Source organism: Amblyomma mixtum, chromosome 1 (genome assembly GCF_055824585.1).
Source record: "Amblyomma mixtum isolate Tamu chromosome 1, ASM5582458v1, whole genome shotgun sequence".
Lineage (NCBI taxonomy): Eukaryota > Metazoa > Arthropoda > Arachnida > Ixodida > Ixodidae > Amblyomma > Amblyomma mixtum.
In genome coordinates this window covers 296,161,870-296,178,814 of record NC_143012.1, presented here as the reverse complement: position 1 = coordinate 296,178,814, position 16,945 = coordinate 296,161,870, and the positions used below count along the sequence as shown (strand labels likewise).

General features: G+C 47.9%; 1 protein-coding gene across 4 annotated transcripts in view; it reads left to right on the top strand.

Moving 5' to 3' along the window:
• LOC149372146 (dachshund homolog 1-like) overlaps positions 1-16,945 on the top strand; it is a 240,440-nt gene that overhangs the window by 207,617 nt on the left and 15,878 nt on the right. For all 4 annotated transcript variants that reach the window (XM_089566521.1, XM_089566520.1, XM_089566519.1 and 1 more), the window contains 2 exons: positions 5,751-5,954; positions 12,635-12,697. In XM_089566521.1, the coding sequence (XP_089422647.1) occupies positions 5,751-5,954; positions 12,635-12,697 (267 nt within the window). The remainder of the gene's footprint in view (positions 1-5,750; positions 5,955-12,634; positions 12,698-16,945) is intronic.

The window sequence follows — 16,945 nt, the reverse complement described above, 5'->3', positions numbered from 1 at the left end:
GCTCTAGAGCTAGAAAAAAACAAAAAAAAAGAATGAAAAGAGAACGAAGTCCTCGGCTTGCCATGATCGTTCAGCCTCCTCGAAGGTTCGAGTCATCATCACAATGACAATAACGAGAGATCGACGCACAGCACGCTGCTGCGAAAACTTTGGGGAACGAGACGGATCGGCGTCCCCGGCTTTGGGAGCGCGAGGTGTTCCATCAAGCCCCCATAATAAAACACGGCTCCCTCTAATCAGACCGAGTTCCTTTGAAATTCATAATACGAGTTAATCATATCAGTCAGGCTTCTCTTTCCCCAACTTCTCTTTCTCTCTCTCTCCCGCGGTTTCTTTGACTGCATTCGCGTTCCATCCGACTCTGCGCGATATCCCACGTTCTCAGGCAGTTCTCGTTTTGAACTCACCACTTTGATCCTCGATGGAGAGGGAGAAAGAGAGAAAGGGAAGAGAAGGCGATGAGGCGGTTAGTGCTCCAAGCTCGCCTGTGCTCGCTCGCTAGCTCTGTCGAGCTCTCGGGAACCACTCCGTTTTGTATGAGGCGCTAAAACCGGACTTTTTTATGGTGTCTCCACAACTGGGACGACGAACGAACGCCAGAGAGACCGTGCAGAAACGAGAGAGAACTACGACGTTCGAGAGAGACCGGGGAACGAGGGAGGGGAGAGGGAAAGAAAAAAGCGCGTCGGTCCAAATCGATCCGTCATTGGGCTTGTGACGGATCAAGCTTCCCGAGCGCCATGACGTCATCGAGGGCGATATGGGCCAATCCGTCAAAGTCAGTGCTCGTTCCAAGTCGGATTCGGGTGCTCTTTTAATCTCGGTCGGGCCGTGCAACGACGGCCGCATTGTTCGCAGTCAGCCGCGTTTGCTGGACCGCACTGCTGCCGCTCCCTCTGGTCTTTTTCTTCCCTTTTTTTCCCCTCCGTCGCCCGAAGCGTGTCCCCTCGGTGTCACCCTTGGATTGGACCAACTTTCTTTGGCTGCCGTTCTAAGCGCGCGCGCGCACACGTGTATGTGCCGACTGGCGCACGTTCTGTTCGGCGCCTGCATATTTGTGCTTCGGTGCTGCTTCGTGAACCTGTTCGGCGTAGCCATGGAGGACTTGCCAGTGCCTACGAAGGGGACGTGGGAAGTAGCGTGGCGAAATAGAGCTTTCGATTTTTGGAGATACATTCAACGCTGCACATAATTTCTTTAATTTTTTCCTTTCGTGGCACTCGTCATTCAAGGGGTGAAGGGAGAAGTGGGGTAATCTATTATTCAAATTTTGTTAGTTTTAAATAAACGTGAATAATAAGCAGCGGGGACAGAAGTCGCTTGGGGAAATGTTAATTCATCATGCGTCCTTCTACATCGTTATGTGGCCCGCGGGTCCGGACGGAACGCGACTAGACATAAAACAGGCATCTGCGAATGGCTCCTTCACGGCAGGCAATGAAAGGAAGCATTGTGTACACATCTATGTCATTATTTTGCAAGTACAATAGTCTCGACTGTACGGATAACTTCGGGAACAGCGCAGAAGCTACCTCGCGTCGTGCAACGTGTCTTTAGCACGCAGGTTGGAAGATGGCGTCATGGTTTGCGGCATGACTTCAGTGCGGATATTTTATTTTTTCTCTAAGCGTTCTCCGAATTACTGCGTACTATATAACAGTTCGACCAAAATGATCAAAACAAGCTGTGGGATCTAGATGCGCTGGTGTCTTCTGAATTTGAAATTCAAATGATTAGTTGGCACAGAAACGCTCGCAAAGGGACGCCTTTGAACCATCACAAGGCCAAGCACCATTGGACTTGCGTTGAACAAAACCATGTTCCATTTGCTGCTGACGCCACTCGTAAACAGCTCGGGCAAGATGTCCAGAAAACAACGCGTTGACGCAATATTGAAGAAATGTCATGCGACAGAGAGCGCTGTATCACATGCTTCTTCGTGCATACTAAGTCAAGGCGCAGTTCACTCGTTCTCAAATCTGCATCAACTACCCTAGCCAAACGCGTTCGTCATATGGAAAAGGCTTGGACTTCTCGTTGCATTCATTCGAGCGTTTCGCATTAGATGCCTTCGTCAGTGCTGAGCATGAACACTTCATTTTGCGCAAAGCGGCAAAGTGAAGCTCGCGCACGCGCGCAAGATCGCACATTGCCATGCTGGCTTACACTCCGCCGCGTCAGCGGCCGGGAAGAAAAAGGCGAACAGATGGGCTCGACAAGTCGCCGGCCAAGTGGCTGACGTTGATGGAGCAGTCGCGAGGCTTCAATGGCCGCATTGGAAACGCGTCCCCTCTCCCTCTCTTCGCCCCCTCTCTCCCAGCCTCAAGGAGCCAGACTCTCATTGCTGCTCACTCTCTCTATCCCTCTACACAAGCGTGTGAGCTTCGCGAGGCGCGGCTAGGCCTCTTTTCCGCACCCTCCTCCGCACACACCGGAACGGCCCGGCTCACTCGCACCGACAACAGACGCACACCGTGGCGGCGTCCTTGCTCCTCACGCGGTTCCGAAAGAGAGTCTGCCTGAGCTGCAGCCGACCCTTGGGCCCGTATGCTAATGCCGCTGCGACTTCTCCGAACACAGTGTCGAATCGGTCGCGAAGCTTCTTCCACTCCTCGTCGAACCCTGTTCGCGTTCGGTTGTTTAGCGACGCACTCTCTCAAAGTGTCTGTCCTTGTTGCGACCCGGGGTTTGGCTGCGAGGGCTATGCGCTTTCTCCATCTTATTCTTTCTCTTCTCGTAGTTGGGATCGCTGTCATGCGGCTCTCTGTTGTTGCCGCGAGCGGGACGAACGAGAGAAGGACAGAGGAAAAGAAAAAAGGCGAGTCGCAGAAGAGAAACGGCGCGAGAATGGAAGCGAATGATAGAGCACGCCTCGGGTCGCGTCGAGTTTTCTTATTCGCGCTCGCCTTTCTATGCCCATTGCGAAGCGTTTTTCGTTGCGGACTGCAACGCTAGGAGCGCAGTGAAGAGACCTCCGCCTGGATGTCGCGGGTAGTCCTCGAAGCAGCCTTTCTACGTCGTGCCGGATACATGCAGCGCGCACCTCTAGCTGTTGTGTGTCTGCACGTATACAGGAATGGACAACTGTTTGTCCTGTTAATGCGACCTTTAGAAAGCGAGCTATGAAGTTTTCGCTACCGAAGTTTCTCTAGCTTGTGTGTGAGCTTTACTTTCACCTGGAGGAAACGCCTGCATGTCCAGGTATCGCGTGACTAGCTCGACCTGTCTTGTTGCCTGTTAACCATAATGAGATTTACACGTGGTGTAATTGGTAAACTACAATATTCGCAATGGATTTGGTAATATTTCGAACGAAAAAGCGAAGTTGCTTCGAGTTGCACTCCAGAGGTAAAGCCCATCTACAACAGCAACCGAAGGGGATCTTCCCCAGTGTCAACAAAGTCGACTTCGGATCACGTCTCATCTAAGGCAGGAGGAGGGTCGGGGTATGGTACATGTTCTGCTGCTATGTCTTGCCTCCAGAGGTGGGCGGAAAGTGTTGAGAGTTCCTTACCTCTGTTTTTCTTTCATCATAAGGAGAAAAGGCATTAGTAACAATGCACCCAACGCGCACCGTTTTAAGCAGTCTAAACTTCGTTCATTAAGCTTTGTACTGTCCCGCAAGACCTGAAGTTTGCACCAACACTAGTGAAAGTTCAGAAGGAAGTGCACGTGCTCTACAACCTTGATATATACAGTGGTCAATGCGCTTTTTAACGCGAACATATAACGTTGCTGCCATCTGTCTGCCTACGTTGCCACCTTTTTTTTTTTCTCTCGTAACTACGGCAACTGTAAAAGTCTGTCGCGAACAAGACTAAAGGCTTGAAAATTGGTGATGGCAATGGAGCTATTGACGTACGCATTACGCCTACATCCTTCCTTTTGCAGTCGAGTTGGCTAACGCTGTGAAACGACCGATATCTTTGCTTAGCTGGCACCGTCATTCGTTGGGAAACGTGGTCGGCGAGTAGCAGCGCGGAATTTTAGTTTCCACCTTTTCGCTAATGCCTGGCATGAGGGCGTCACCTCAATTGCTCTGAAACCGCGCATAACGAGTTTTTTTTTTCGTTTTTTTTTTTTCACTCTGGGGCCCACGAGGGCGCTTTTTAGCATGGCTTCACGACCGTGCGGGGACGCTGCGCAGGTTCGTTATGAATCTCGCCTAAGCCGCGAACGAAGGGTGAAGCGGGACGGCTTGCTCTGCGGACGTGACCGTCGGGCGTAATGATCATCCTCCTGAGCGGCGCGCTTCTCCTCTTAACGAAGGCGGCGACCGAGGAATGTAAAAACCAAGGTGCCGCCTTCTCGGTATATTTTTTTTTTTTTTTTTTGATGCGAAGGTCTTCACGCCTGGCCTGGTAGAAAAGCCAGAAGCGATGTCCAGCACTCGCTCGTTTTACGCTTTGAAACGGTTTACCTGATGTAAGGGGCAAACTTTAACTGGAGTCCACCTTATTACCAAGACGGTGCGAATGGTGGAAGCCCAATGCGCTCGCTTGCGCGGGATATGTGTTTTAAACTGAGTTTAGCGGAGCCCTCAAGGCATTCTAAGTATGGTTAGCAAGGCACGATCTCGGAATCTTGCAACGATGTTTGCTTTTTAGTCTGCAGGGCTCGCTGCCTTCTAAGACCGCTCTAAGGCACGAACCTCCTGTTAACGTAAGAATGATTTAGGCACTGCAGGCAGTACCAAGCTTTAACAATGCGGCAAAAAATGCCCGTGTCACAGGAGCACAAGAAATAACTGTAAATGCTTAAGATGTTATGTTTCTTAATGCCATTATTTTCAGAGTTGGTCCTACACATTCACATTTAATGTCATTATACGAAAGTCACGATCACGATAATGCTTACAAGACACTAAAAAGCTTTGCCTGATTATGAAAAGTCCCAATAAACGCGAAATCTCAGCAGTGCAGTCCAAATGTAAATGAAAGTTATTTTGTAGCAAATTTTGCTATTCTTTATTCACAAGTCGAAAAAGTACAAATAAAATTGCGTGTCAGCACACATGCCCAGAGTATCTCTCAAAACTGTCGTTAAAAATGGCGTTATTCGCATCGAAAATGCAGCAGAGGTGCCTAATTTTATTGAAAGTTATAAAGATCATTTGATACTTGATAGTAAGTTGCTCCTAACGACGTTTCATGCTTTTCTGCGCGTTGAATGGAGACGAGAGTACGCATTGCTCGGGCGAATGAGTTGTGGCGAGCTCAGCAGGTCGCGAATGGCAGTGAGGCTAACACCATTAAATTTGAGTGTGTGGCTCTGTGCGAATGCCATTAAAACTTAAGTCAGTAAGCACTTAATGACATTAGATTTTTTTTCGCGTTGCACGGATATAAGTTGAATGCAGGAATGGCGGCGCTGAGAGGAAATTTATTTTATTTATTTATTTACTTATTTATTTATTTATTGAGTGAGTGAGTGAGTGAGTGAGTGAGTGAGTGAGTGAGTGAGTGAGTGAGTGAGTGAGTGAGTGAGTGAGTGGGTGGGTGAGTGAGTGAGTGAGTGAATGAATGGGTATGTGGGTGGGTGGGTGGGTAAGTGGGCGAGCGGGCGGGCGGGCGGGTGGCTGAGTGAGTGGGTGCAAAAGTGCTGCTAATGTTAAAAACTGCATGCTTTATTTTACTTATACAGAACAAACAGCAACAAACTGGGCCATATTGGATATGATGACCTGTTAATTTTCCTCGCAGCCAACTAATCGAGCCTTATCTTTTTTCCTTTCCTCCCCCTCGTTTTAGTGTTGTACCAGAAGCGACTGAAGAAGGAACGCCGGTGTCGGCGGCGCATCCAGGACCAGCTCGAGCTGGAGCAGAAGAAGCGCTCGCAGTACGAAGAGGTGTTACGCAACAGCGCCGCCGCTGACCACCGATCACCGCCCGCGCAGACGCAGTCACAGCCGCAGCACGCGCAGACGACGCAGCAGCAGCAGCAAGCGCCGCCTGGTGAGTTAATTCCCTACTGTTTTGTACCATACCTCCTCATTACTCACAGCTCTTCGATCGTACCATTTGAGGAACTGCGTTTCCGCAACTCGGCTATTCCCTGCGGTCACATTGAAGCGGTATGCAGCAGGTCGCGCCGTCTATGAACGGTCAGCTATCGACAGTGCCCTGGATGTTGTGTTTTTCTACTGAATTCGGACTTCAAACAGCCGTGATAAGTTTCTTCCGATCGCCGAGAGTGGCGTGACAATCTGCTCATTTCCTTGTGCTGGTCCAATATATGCGCCTTATCCAATATATCCAAACCAATATATGAGCCCTTTATATATTGATGTCCAATATATGAGCTCTTTGAGAAGGTTCGCAACTAAAGTAGAAAAGAGCTACGGTTATTGTCTTGCAACTCGAAACCCTTATGGGATGTTATTTTAAACTGCGTATCTTCTAGTTCGAGGCAATGTCCTTTTTTATATTCAGTCCAGTCAAAATTAAAGTAAATATACTATTTACACAGCAGCAATTGGAAGGAGGTCGAGATTTAGTTCTTTTTTTTTTCTCGCCTAGGAGCGCGTTAGCTACATGTGATTATAAGGTAACTGCTATTGAAAGTGACGTTGTTATAAGGCAAGTAGAGCTCTTGGTGCGCAAGCAGATATTATACAAGGAATACATCATAAATCGTAATCAGTTTGGGTCCGCTGGAGTTTCAGCGCTCGTGCCATATTTAAAGCGAACGACTGGCCGGTGGCGACACTCACGTTACCTACATGCATCAATGGCCGCAAAGAGCTGCGCGCCAAGGTACGATCCAGTGTGGTAGCTGCAAATACGCTGCACCCGTTCAACGTCTGCATTCAATTTATATCCAGATACTTGAGTGTGAGCAAACCTAGCGCTCGCACCTTTATTAAATCATCTGTTTTAGGCATGAAGAAAACTAAAGTATGACGCGCAGGTTATTTGGCTATTATGTGGAGGTGTGGGTCGCGAGGAGGCATGGTTCTGTAGTGACGTGACGGAAAGAAGCTCTGAACCGAGTTCCGTATTGCGCTCTTCGAATTTATAAAGAGTAGTAGGTTTAAGCTCTTGATGGGGAGGTCCTGCGTTATTAGGACACTTGCGTTAGGTGACGTTGTAATATCAAATGAAGGCGCGGTGCTGTGTCGTAAAATCACTGCCCTTGAAGTGCTTCTAAGGAGGTCAATCCCTGTTGTGAAGAGCAAGCTGGTGATTGAGCAGGTGTGGAGAAAACTTGTGATTAATGCAGTGAGGAACAGAAAGAGATTCAGAAGGTCGGAGAGGCATCTTAAATGCCTTATTCTGAGTGGCCACCTGATGCAAGCCGCAAGGAACAGGTTGAACACCGTCAAAATTTCGCAGGGACACCTATTTGCATTGAGTCGGCAATGCGATAGAATTGGTTGTTGTTAATGCCTTTACCGGAAGTGACGTCACTTACGACCTGGTGACGCCACTTACCTCCATCCAGTGGGGATTATCCGGTCTGTTGACGTCATTTCCTTCCGGCTAAAGGAAGCATTTTGTGACCGATAACACATTTTTTTCTCCCTATGAGGCTTTTAATGCTATCGTGTTAAAAAAGTGGAAGTGAAAGTGAATTGCAGGTACACATGCAACGCAGGCTGCAGGTGGGCGAAAGGTATCCAGTTAACACATGCAGCAAGCACCTTCGCAATTAAAAACGTTAGAGATCATTCCGGCGACCCGCATTGGGAGTATACAAAAATATTTATGCCTCCTTCACACTCGTCGCCTCTCTTTGCTTCACTTTAGACTGTTTGCCTCTATTTTTGCCTCTTTTCCTGCCTTTTGACTCTTTGCCTCTTTTTTTACTTCTTCCAATTTTTGACGTCTTCCGCTATTTTCACGTCCTCGCACTATATGCACGTCCGGGGCTATTCTGATGTCTGAATGACCTTTTGGCCTCTAAATAATTAATTACTCCAGATCAATCAAATTTGGTGTACAACGACATTTTATCTTCTTTCGCATAGCTGCGTTTTTGCCGCAATTTTGACGTCTAGTACTGTTTTCACCTCCTCTCACTATATCGACGTCCGATAATCTAAGTGACGTCTAAGTGACATTTTTGGCTATAATTATATAACCAGTTATTCCATATCGACCAAATTTTGACGTGCATCATCCTCACATCATCCTCTATCGCTCTCAATCATAATTTTTAGCTTAACTTTCGCACGAACGAAGAAATCGCTGCCGACACGCTTTGCGGGCACGAAATAGTCGACAAAGCCAAGTGATGCTTTCGCATTAATTAGCACCCCTGCGGATTTAGCGCAGCGGACGCTATACTGAAATAATGGCGCAAGACGGAAGCGAAAGCGTTTTCTGGATGTGTGTCGTCACACGAGCCGGGTTCGACGCATCCTTGCGTTGGAGGGTTTGTATGCTTCGGAAGAGGACAGAGGACTGTCCGGTCTATGTCACATTTTCAACGCACTTCACTTCTGCTGTTTGTCCAACGCTGGCAAGGACTGTGGTTACGCACAAGAACAAACTGAAAGTGAGTGCGCGCTTCAGAAAAGTTTATGACGACACCGTTTGAGCTTTGGATGAAGTGGGTACGGCAAAAATGGAATTTTTATTAACCGGTTAGTTGAAAATAGCTTGTGTCCTGTGTCTAGGCTCGATACAAGATACATCTCTTCGAATCGACTGAGGGAACGTAGCCACTCAGCTGTAGTAGGTTCTGTGTGCTCTGTCTTGCTCTCAACTAGTGTACCCACTCATTGATGCGGAGTCTACGATTTTATCCATCTATCTAGCCTGCTTCAAGTATTAAAAACGTTAACATTGTGAGGAATCCTTCTTCCGCTCTCCAGAAAAAAAAAACAAAAACCTCATATAAGGCTATTTTTCAGTTATTATTTCGGACAGTGGACTACCTCATTTTAGTTCAAGGAGTACTCACCGTTTAGTCTGTCTGCTGACTATGTTCCGTGTCCTCATTTTTTGTGCCCGAATTTAACTTCGAAACCAAATGTAATTCATTTAAACATATTGAAAATCATAAAAACTGATCTCACTGAGCATATTGTTGATTAGTTTGCTTAATTGCACCACTTACCTTAATTCTTGTGACCTGTACAGTGTTTTTATTCTTTCCTTATCGGTTTTTATGCTGTCCTTTTATAGTATACTAGGAAACCTCAACAAGCTGTGACGCCCTCGCAAATCATTTTTCTCGTTTTCTTTTCTTTTTTTTTTGTCGTGGCGGAAGAATTTCGCGCCAGCTTTTACGTTTGAAGCAATTTACGCATCGACAAAATTCCATTTATTTGCTTCCTTTTGTAACACATTTTTGTTACTAAATGAGGTGTGAGTTGAATTACTAAGCTAAAACTCATTTTGGTCCGTAGCTCCTGACAGCACGTAGGCGTTAGCAAAATTCTTGTGCATTCTGAGGCCACAGGTTGCATACCAGCAGCTAGCTACCCGTACTTTTAACAAAAACAGCAAAAAAAAAAAGGGAATTTAGGCTTTGCTGCTCCGCTTCCACCCTCGACCAGTAAGTAGCTGGGCGAAAGCGACAGAGTATCATTGGCTTCGTAGTTTCCCGTTGCAAATCGAAAGGAGTCTTTTCAGTTCGCACTTAAGCCGAACGGGGAAGCCACTCTCCTCCGGCAGGGGTGGCATTCGAGCGCGCGCATCAAAACGCGTTCTCACGAACACAGAGCAAGAAAAAAATACAGCAAGAACGAAGGCATGGAAAGCGTAAACGTTCGCATGTTTCCGTCGAGCCCCTCCCGGCGTCAGAGGCCGTAAAGGGAAAGGAAAGGCTTTGCGGAAGGAAAAGGTGAAAACGGGCGAGAAAGGAAGAGTTGGGAGTGGGGGGGGGGGGGGGGGGGGGGGGGGGGGCTGGTGTAACAGCTGTTCGTTTCCGAAGATCCATTAGCAAGATGCTTAAGGGATATTAAAATACGCCCGCGTTCATCCGTGCCGTCCCCACTGCTGTTTCCTTTCGGTTTCACTCCTCCGCATCTTTCGCGCTCCGGCTTTCTTTCCTTCTTTCTATCTCGCCGTTTCCGCCACTCCGTTTTAAAGGAAGCAAAGGGGGCTTTAGTTATGCTTTTGCCTCGGCCCGACTGGTGTGCAAGCCGTTAGCGTCTCGAAGAGAACGGCAGAATGCGTGCGCGCGGCGACTCTGTTTTTCTGCGCATTCACTCGGAAGAAAGCGGTAATTTGTGATGTGCCCGGGTCGCTGTGCATTGCTTCTCTACTTACCAGCGCTTGTTACTGTTCTTCTTCTCTTTACTTATCGCTCGCATCGTTTAGCGGACTGCCTTTAGCCCGAGTCCACGGTGAATGGTTGCCTGTTGTCGAGGCAAGTCGACCCCTGGTTTTGGGCCTTTGAGTTCAAAGAGAAGATTTCACTGGCGAGGAAATAAGTAGCACTGCGAAATTGCTGGCACACCTTCACTAAAGGATGACAGGAATGTGCTTGGAAGTTAATCTAGACTGCGTATATAGGGCAGCTTCCGATACTCCAGTGTAATCCAGCAGCAAAACCGATATCGATATTTACGTAAATATCGATTGAAATTATAAGCTTTGACATATGCGTTGACTCTTTCTGACTCTAGCTGAAACATGGCCTGTGGTTGCATACCTAAACAGAATGTGTAGCAGTACGTGGAACAAAGTCGCAACATTTTTTGTACATTCTTTCTAACTTTAGCGTTGTTTACGGCCGCACCATTTTTGACCTTCTCCTGCTTGGGAATCACTGCTATCTTTAGTATTTGAAAATGAACTCCTGTCAAGTTGATTTTAGCACTACACTCAAATAGCAGAAGTAAGAAATAAATAAAATAGCCCTATGGAGGCAAGAAATTCCTGAGCGGAGGCTCTGTTCTTAGATATGCATAAACAGTCGTAGGCAACGCGACCTTTCAACCTTTGAGACACTCGACACTTCCTGTTTTTTATCACTCACCACTCGTTAAATCAGAAACACAGAGAGAAAAATAGCGGTTTAATGCCACGACGAATGGGAAATTAAACAAATTTACACAGCCTATTCTTTGCGTGCAATGCGATGATAGCTAGCTTTTAAATTGTTGTTGGTAACATTATTTCGTGCAGCAATTACGACAAGAACCCAGAAAAAAAAATTTATCTGAACTTTTTGTGCGCATAAGTTCCGCCTCCCAAACAGTTTTTTTTTTTTGTCTCATTTCCAATTCAACTTCTGTCACCCTTCCTTCTTCCCCTTCCTCTTTTTGTGATCTAACCGCAAATGTCGAGGCGACGGTGGCTTTGGCAACGACTGCTTCGACATCTTGTTTCGCGGAATCCAGCCCAGTGGGACGGAGGGACATTTGCATGGGGATCCGATCACTTTTCCCCAGAACGGATTGAGCTCGTTTAAATAAGGGATATCCTCTTCCCTTTGCACCCGCGGTGCACCCCATTTTGTTTCAGTTCTTTTCTGTCGTGACAATTCTTCGTTCCGTGGCTGTACCCGTTTCCCTGCCCGTTTCTCCTAGCCCCTCTGTATTTCCTGCGTCTCCGTATTTTTTAAGCTTTTTTTCTTTTTTTCTCTACTTCTTTCCTTTACCTGCTATTTTTACAGCTGCGTAGATGTCGGGGAATCCCTTTATGGCACCACATGCTGTGACAGTTTTGTTCTCCGTATATATCTCTACGATTTCCTTGGTTTTGTACCTACAAGCACTACTGGAATATAGGATTTGTAAAAAAAAAAAAAAATGCTCCGATTTTGGCTTGACAAATTTTGTATTCAATTTTATTTTTACTGCCCTAACTGTGCAGAAGTAAGAACAGAACGTTATAATGCAGACAGCTTTGCCGCTCTTTTACTAAAAATAAAAAAAATGCGCTTTTCTCTGTGTTGGAAATAGAAATGTGTGTACTTTCTGTGGGGTTTCTGCAGTGAAATCGAAGCGGGGAGGGGGGGGGGGGGGGTCATACTGCGTTTATATGTCGCTTTTTTTCTTAGAACATTCACGTTCTCTGCTTTTTCTTTACGCGTGAATGTAAGCGCGGTTTATGGGGAAGAGGAACAGAAGAGATAACTTCAGCCTTTCGAGCCTTTTATGGCGGCAAAATAAAACATAGTGCAAGTTGCAATGAACAAAGCCGTAGTCTTAGCGCCACTTCTGTAGGTATAGGCCGTTTTAAAACAGATTGAGATTCGCGGGGATCCTCTGCTGGTCGCGCGGATCTGCGTCACAAAAATAGACCGCTGAGGTAGCTCTGAGTGAAAGTCGAAGGAAGAGTAAGCTTCCTCCAAAAGAAAACTAAGATATTCCTGCTGCATAATGTTGTGATATCAGCTGGAAGCATGATATTAGACAAGAGTGCAGTGGTGTAGTCGTTATCGCGTCCCTTTCCCACAGTTGCCCTATAAGTTAGTGTCAACTATTCTGACAGCACGATAAAAAAAAAGACGTGCATTCGTTCCTTATCTGATGAACTAGTCTACATCTAGTGAAACATTGTTCCTTTTTGACAGATAATAACACTTGTTAACTCTGTTTGATATGAACGTTTATACAAAGTAGGCAGTTGTCAGGTGAAAGCTTCGATCGATTTCTTTGTTCAAAAGCAAACGCGAAGTTTTGTAGCTTCCAGCTTCGCTTCTTTGCTTGAGCCACTTTCTGTCTTTTTTTCAGAACGTGTAACATCACCAGAAATAGAAACAGAGCGTCACAGCAGACAAGAAGCCGAGAAAAAAGGTAGGTTCCTTTTCTAGATTTTTCTAGTCGCTCTGTTAACGGGTAGATGTTCCTCCGCGGTAACAGCGAACGCTTCCTCGTTTTATTCTCTTCCACTGTCAGAATGTTTTCACGCGGCACTTTTGCAATCGCCAAGTGTAATGCGGCTGGCACCACACTCCTAGTTCGAGGTCGACCCTTCCTAAAGACGTCGTTGTATATGTTTGTTCCCTTTGTCCCTCAAGACTACGTCCGGCAACATACGCAGCGAGTCTCAGTAACATTTTTGTGTGTTTTGGCCGATAATCACGTAGGCCTACTGACGGTCTTATCTTGAAGCGTAGTGGCTCTAAAACAGCGCTAATTCGTAACAGAATGTAAATATTCCAGGTTTGCACAGGCTTTTATACTGATCAGAGGCCGTCTGCCGCCAGAACTGTCAAAGTTCCCTTAGAGATGGCGCTGGTGGCGCATTCTACAAAAACACTGATTTGTGGTTAGACGTTGTGCGTGCTAGCTGATGGCATGGGGCATAAGGATACCACATTGCTCCCCTCATTCACACTAAATGAATCATAGCAAGGATTCTGCAAAGTGATCTAGCGTACTCCTGCATAGGATGAATCATCTATGCATGCTTAAATCTATCAATGCTTAAAGCTCAGGCGCGGTCAGCTAAGATGCTTCCGTAATGCATTCTTCCATCGTTTTCTAGTATTGTATAGACTACAGCGCTGAGGTCAACGGCTTCGGCTTGCTTTTCTCTTTCTTTATGTATTAGCAAGCCAGTCACCGAACCCACGTGCAAAACACCATCATGAATAGAACGGCGCTCTTCCTGAACAGGTCGCCCATAGCGCACGGGAACGACCAAGAGGTTCGCACGAGGCGACACTTAAGCTCAGCGTTTACGGTGGTGCAGCATGAGCAAAGCGGGCCTTGTCCGGACATTATGGCAGCGGCGTTTTCTTTTTAATTTTCTTTACAGCTCCGCTTTTCTTTTCTCGTGCTACCTGGCTTACTCCTGTGTATCTTTATCGGCGTCCAACAACGAGCCGAGCGCGGCAGTGAGAGGGCCAGGCACGTAGCAGAAGCACGAGCGCTGGTGCTGCTAGCTTGAGGGGCGGTCCGGGAATCTAATTAGCAGCGCCAACAGTTAATCAAAGGAGAGCGCCGTATATGCCGGAGCCCAGAAGGAGCGCGTCTTCCCACGCGACCCGCACTGAGCCGACTCCGTTGTTCCCAGGCGTCCGCCGGCGACCAGGTTCACAGTCTCGACCGGTTCATGTATGCCCCTGCACTCGGAAGCTTTCTGTCTTTTACTTTCAGTGCTCTTTTTTTTTTTTCCGTTCATTCCTTGCGGTTCTTTTGGGGGCTTTGAATATGCGGGATGCGGGTTCCTTTTGAGATAAGTCTTGGTTTTAAATGGACAATTGGGCGAAAAGATGATCTTCGCGCGGCTGCTAAGTTTGGCCGACTGTTTTCGCTCTGTTAGCAAGGTGACTACAAAAAGAAGTGGTCCGTGGTTATTTTAGGCGAAAAAAGCGGAAGTAGAAATGCACGTGGTAAAAGAAAGAGAGAGACAATGTAATTGAAGATGAAATTAAGAACCTAGATATGCTTTCCCGCTAAGCGGACAGCAGGCGAGTGAATGTGTGGATTGTAATGGAAACTTCTGGGACCGCCAAATCCTTTGCTGAGTCGAATATTCTGCATTCTCACAGCTGACTGCTTCCAAGCTATAGCCCTGTGTGCAAAGTTCACAGGATTAAGAAAAACTGCAGTGCAATTTTCACGGACCATCATTTATAAACTTGTTGCAGCGAATGACTTATAAAAAGGGGCTGGTCGAAGGCTTATGTAGGCGCTAGCTCGTGAGAAGGTTCAAGACTTTTGCTTTTGCTTCTCGGCACAGGCAAGTCCTGAACCGTGTATCCATGAGACTGTAGGGACACCACCTTTTCTCGCCCCTCATACTGCAAACAGAACAATAGAGGACCGCCTACCTCCCCTCCCTCCGTCGCTAGAACTTCGATATCGTTCCCACTTGCGCGCCGCAGTGCGGCAGCAGCGCCGTTGGCGGCGCCGGAGGTAGCGTCGAAGAGCGGGCGCGAGCCGCTAAAAGCGGCTTTGGCCCACACCGCCCCGCAAACTGCTTTATGAATAAACATGAACTCTTCGGCTGCCCGTCGCTAAGCTCCTCTACCCAGTGGCTCCCAGTATCGCCGCAGTTTAGGCGTCGCCTTCCTCCCCGCGCGCGTTGGCTGTGAGTCGTCAACAAAAACAACTGAGTCAACAAGTCCCGGCAACGTTTGCGACGCGGCGTCGCCCCAGCCTTGTTTATCGAGCAGTCACCGGCCGTTTGTCGCGAAGCAGCAGGCCCCCCTCCTGTTTGCCCAGGTCTGCCTGGCCAGAAAGCGTGAGCGCGGTGCTCCTCTTCGCATGCATGCGTGTGTGTGTGCGTTCTCTTGCTGGCTACATAGCGTATGGGGCGCGCTCAGGCCGCGCGAGGGCGCGCTTTGTCTCTCTTGAGCCCGTGCGCGCGGACGCCGCCGCTCCAAATGGCGCGATGCTCCCTCCAGCCCGGGCGCGCACGAGCAGCTCGTGATGGATTCGAAGACGTGCCGATATGCAAATTCCAACGCGTCGCTGAGGCGCTCGCACGCACGCAACGCAGGGGACGTATCGCGGAGACCAATCTCTGGAATAATTGGCGCCGCTTATCGCCGCTGTTCACGTCGCCAAAAATCTCCCGTCGCCGCGACTCCCCCTGTAGCTGTCGCGACCAGGAAGCTACAGTAAAAAGAGGCGACGACCCGAGGAAGATCTTCAGAAGGCGGCGTCTTCTTGTTATGTGCTCTGCCCGGGGCTGTCGGTGTGAATGATGGCAAGGTGCGCTTTACCTGGCGTACGGGCCGTGTTATTAGCGCGCCGCCAGCTATGGATGCTGGGAGCTCGACCGCGCTTGTTATCTCTTGATGCCGAAATGTCGGTGCGTCGATGTGTCATATGAGGTGCATTACCGCGCGCTTTGCTTCTCTGTGAACAAAGACTGTGTAGTTGCTTAATGCTGGGTCTCCATACGTGGATCATCGGAACTTTCTTTGTTACTCTTTTCGTCCCTACTGTAGCGTGAGAAAGGATCCACTATAAGAACTCTGTCCAGTACCCTCAGCTTAGTACCTTCTTCGTGATTTGTTTTTCTGGTTTAATCTCTATTCAAGAAGGTTATCTTCGCTACTGTGTTTGCCTTTGGATCGTGCGCGACTGCTTCGCAACCCCATGGTTCTCTTGAGAGCTATTGTTCTCTTCTTAGCCTGTTCTAGCTGGCTAGACGTTGAGGCTTTAGTGCAGTCAGCTCTTAGCTCTCTCTGAACTTTAGGCAGCTCTGAGGAAACAGCGCTAAAAACTGTTGGGAGATCAGTTTAGCTAGCAACACGGATATTCGACTTGTTTTCTCGCTAATCAGGCACTCCTGTGTACAGTGTGAACAGTAGGGCAATGTCCTTACTTTGAAGTTCCACTTTTAAGAAGCCAGTGAGCAGAAAGTCGGAAGTATGGTGTAATGCCAAATAACTTTGAATATGAAAAGAAAAAGGAACACTTTTGAGTGTTACACTTTACTCCTAAATCAATAGTCACCTGAAAACAAATACGTAAAAATGAAGCATTACGCATACAGGAACTTGCACTTGTCATCGGTTGCTGTTACTGCGCGAGATCAGTAGTGCTTGCCCCTTTATTAAACACTGACGAGCTTTTTTTCGCATAATAGGGCATGACTGTTGGAGAATTTCTTAAAAATGCGCGTTTGTGCTATCAATGAAGGCAGAAAAAAGCTACCAATGAATGAAACCAGTGAAGAATAGCGAAACTGTTGTCCCAACGTTTGGCGCCGGGCCTTCGTAGAAGCTCACTCGTTGCCCTCGTTAAAGCCAGCCAGAGGCCAGAGGGCGCTCCTCCGCCCTTTCCCGTGCCACTTTATGCGCCTGTCTTATATAGCGAGAGAAAACGCGTTTTACGAGGCTAACGCTCGGTACACGAGAGCGGCGCCGCGCGAGCGGCTAAGCAAGAAAGAACAGCAACAACCGTTCGCAACCAGAGAACGACAGAGCGCGCTCGCGAGAGCGCGCCGCAGTTGGAGCCATCTGGTGCGATTCGCACGCAATTACGAAAACATTCCAGCCCCCCTTTGGATGGGCTGGCTAGCCCCGTGCTGCCCCTTCACTGAGCTTCTTTCCCTCTCCCTGCCCCGCTTTTCTTTTTCTT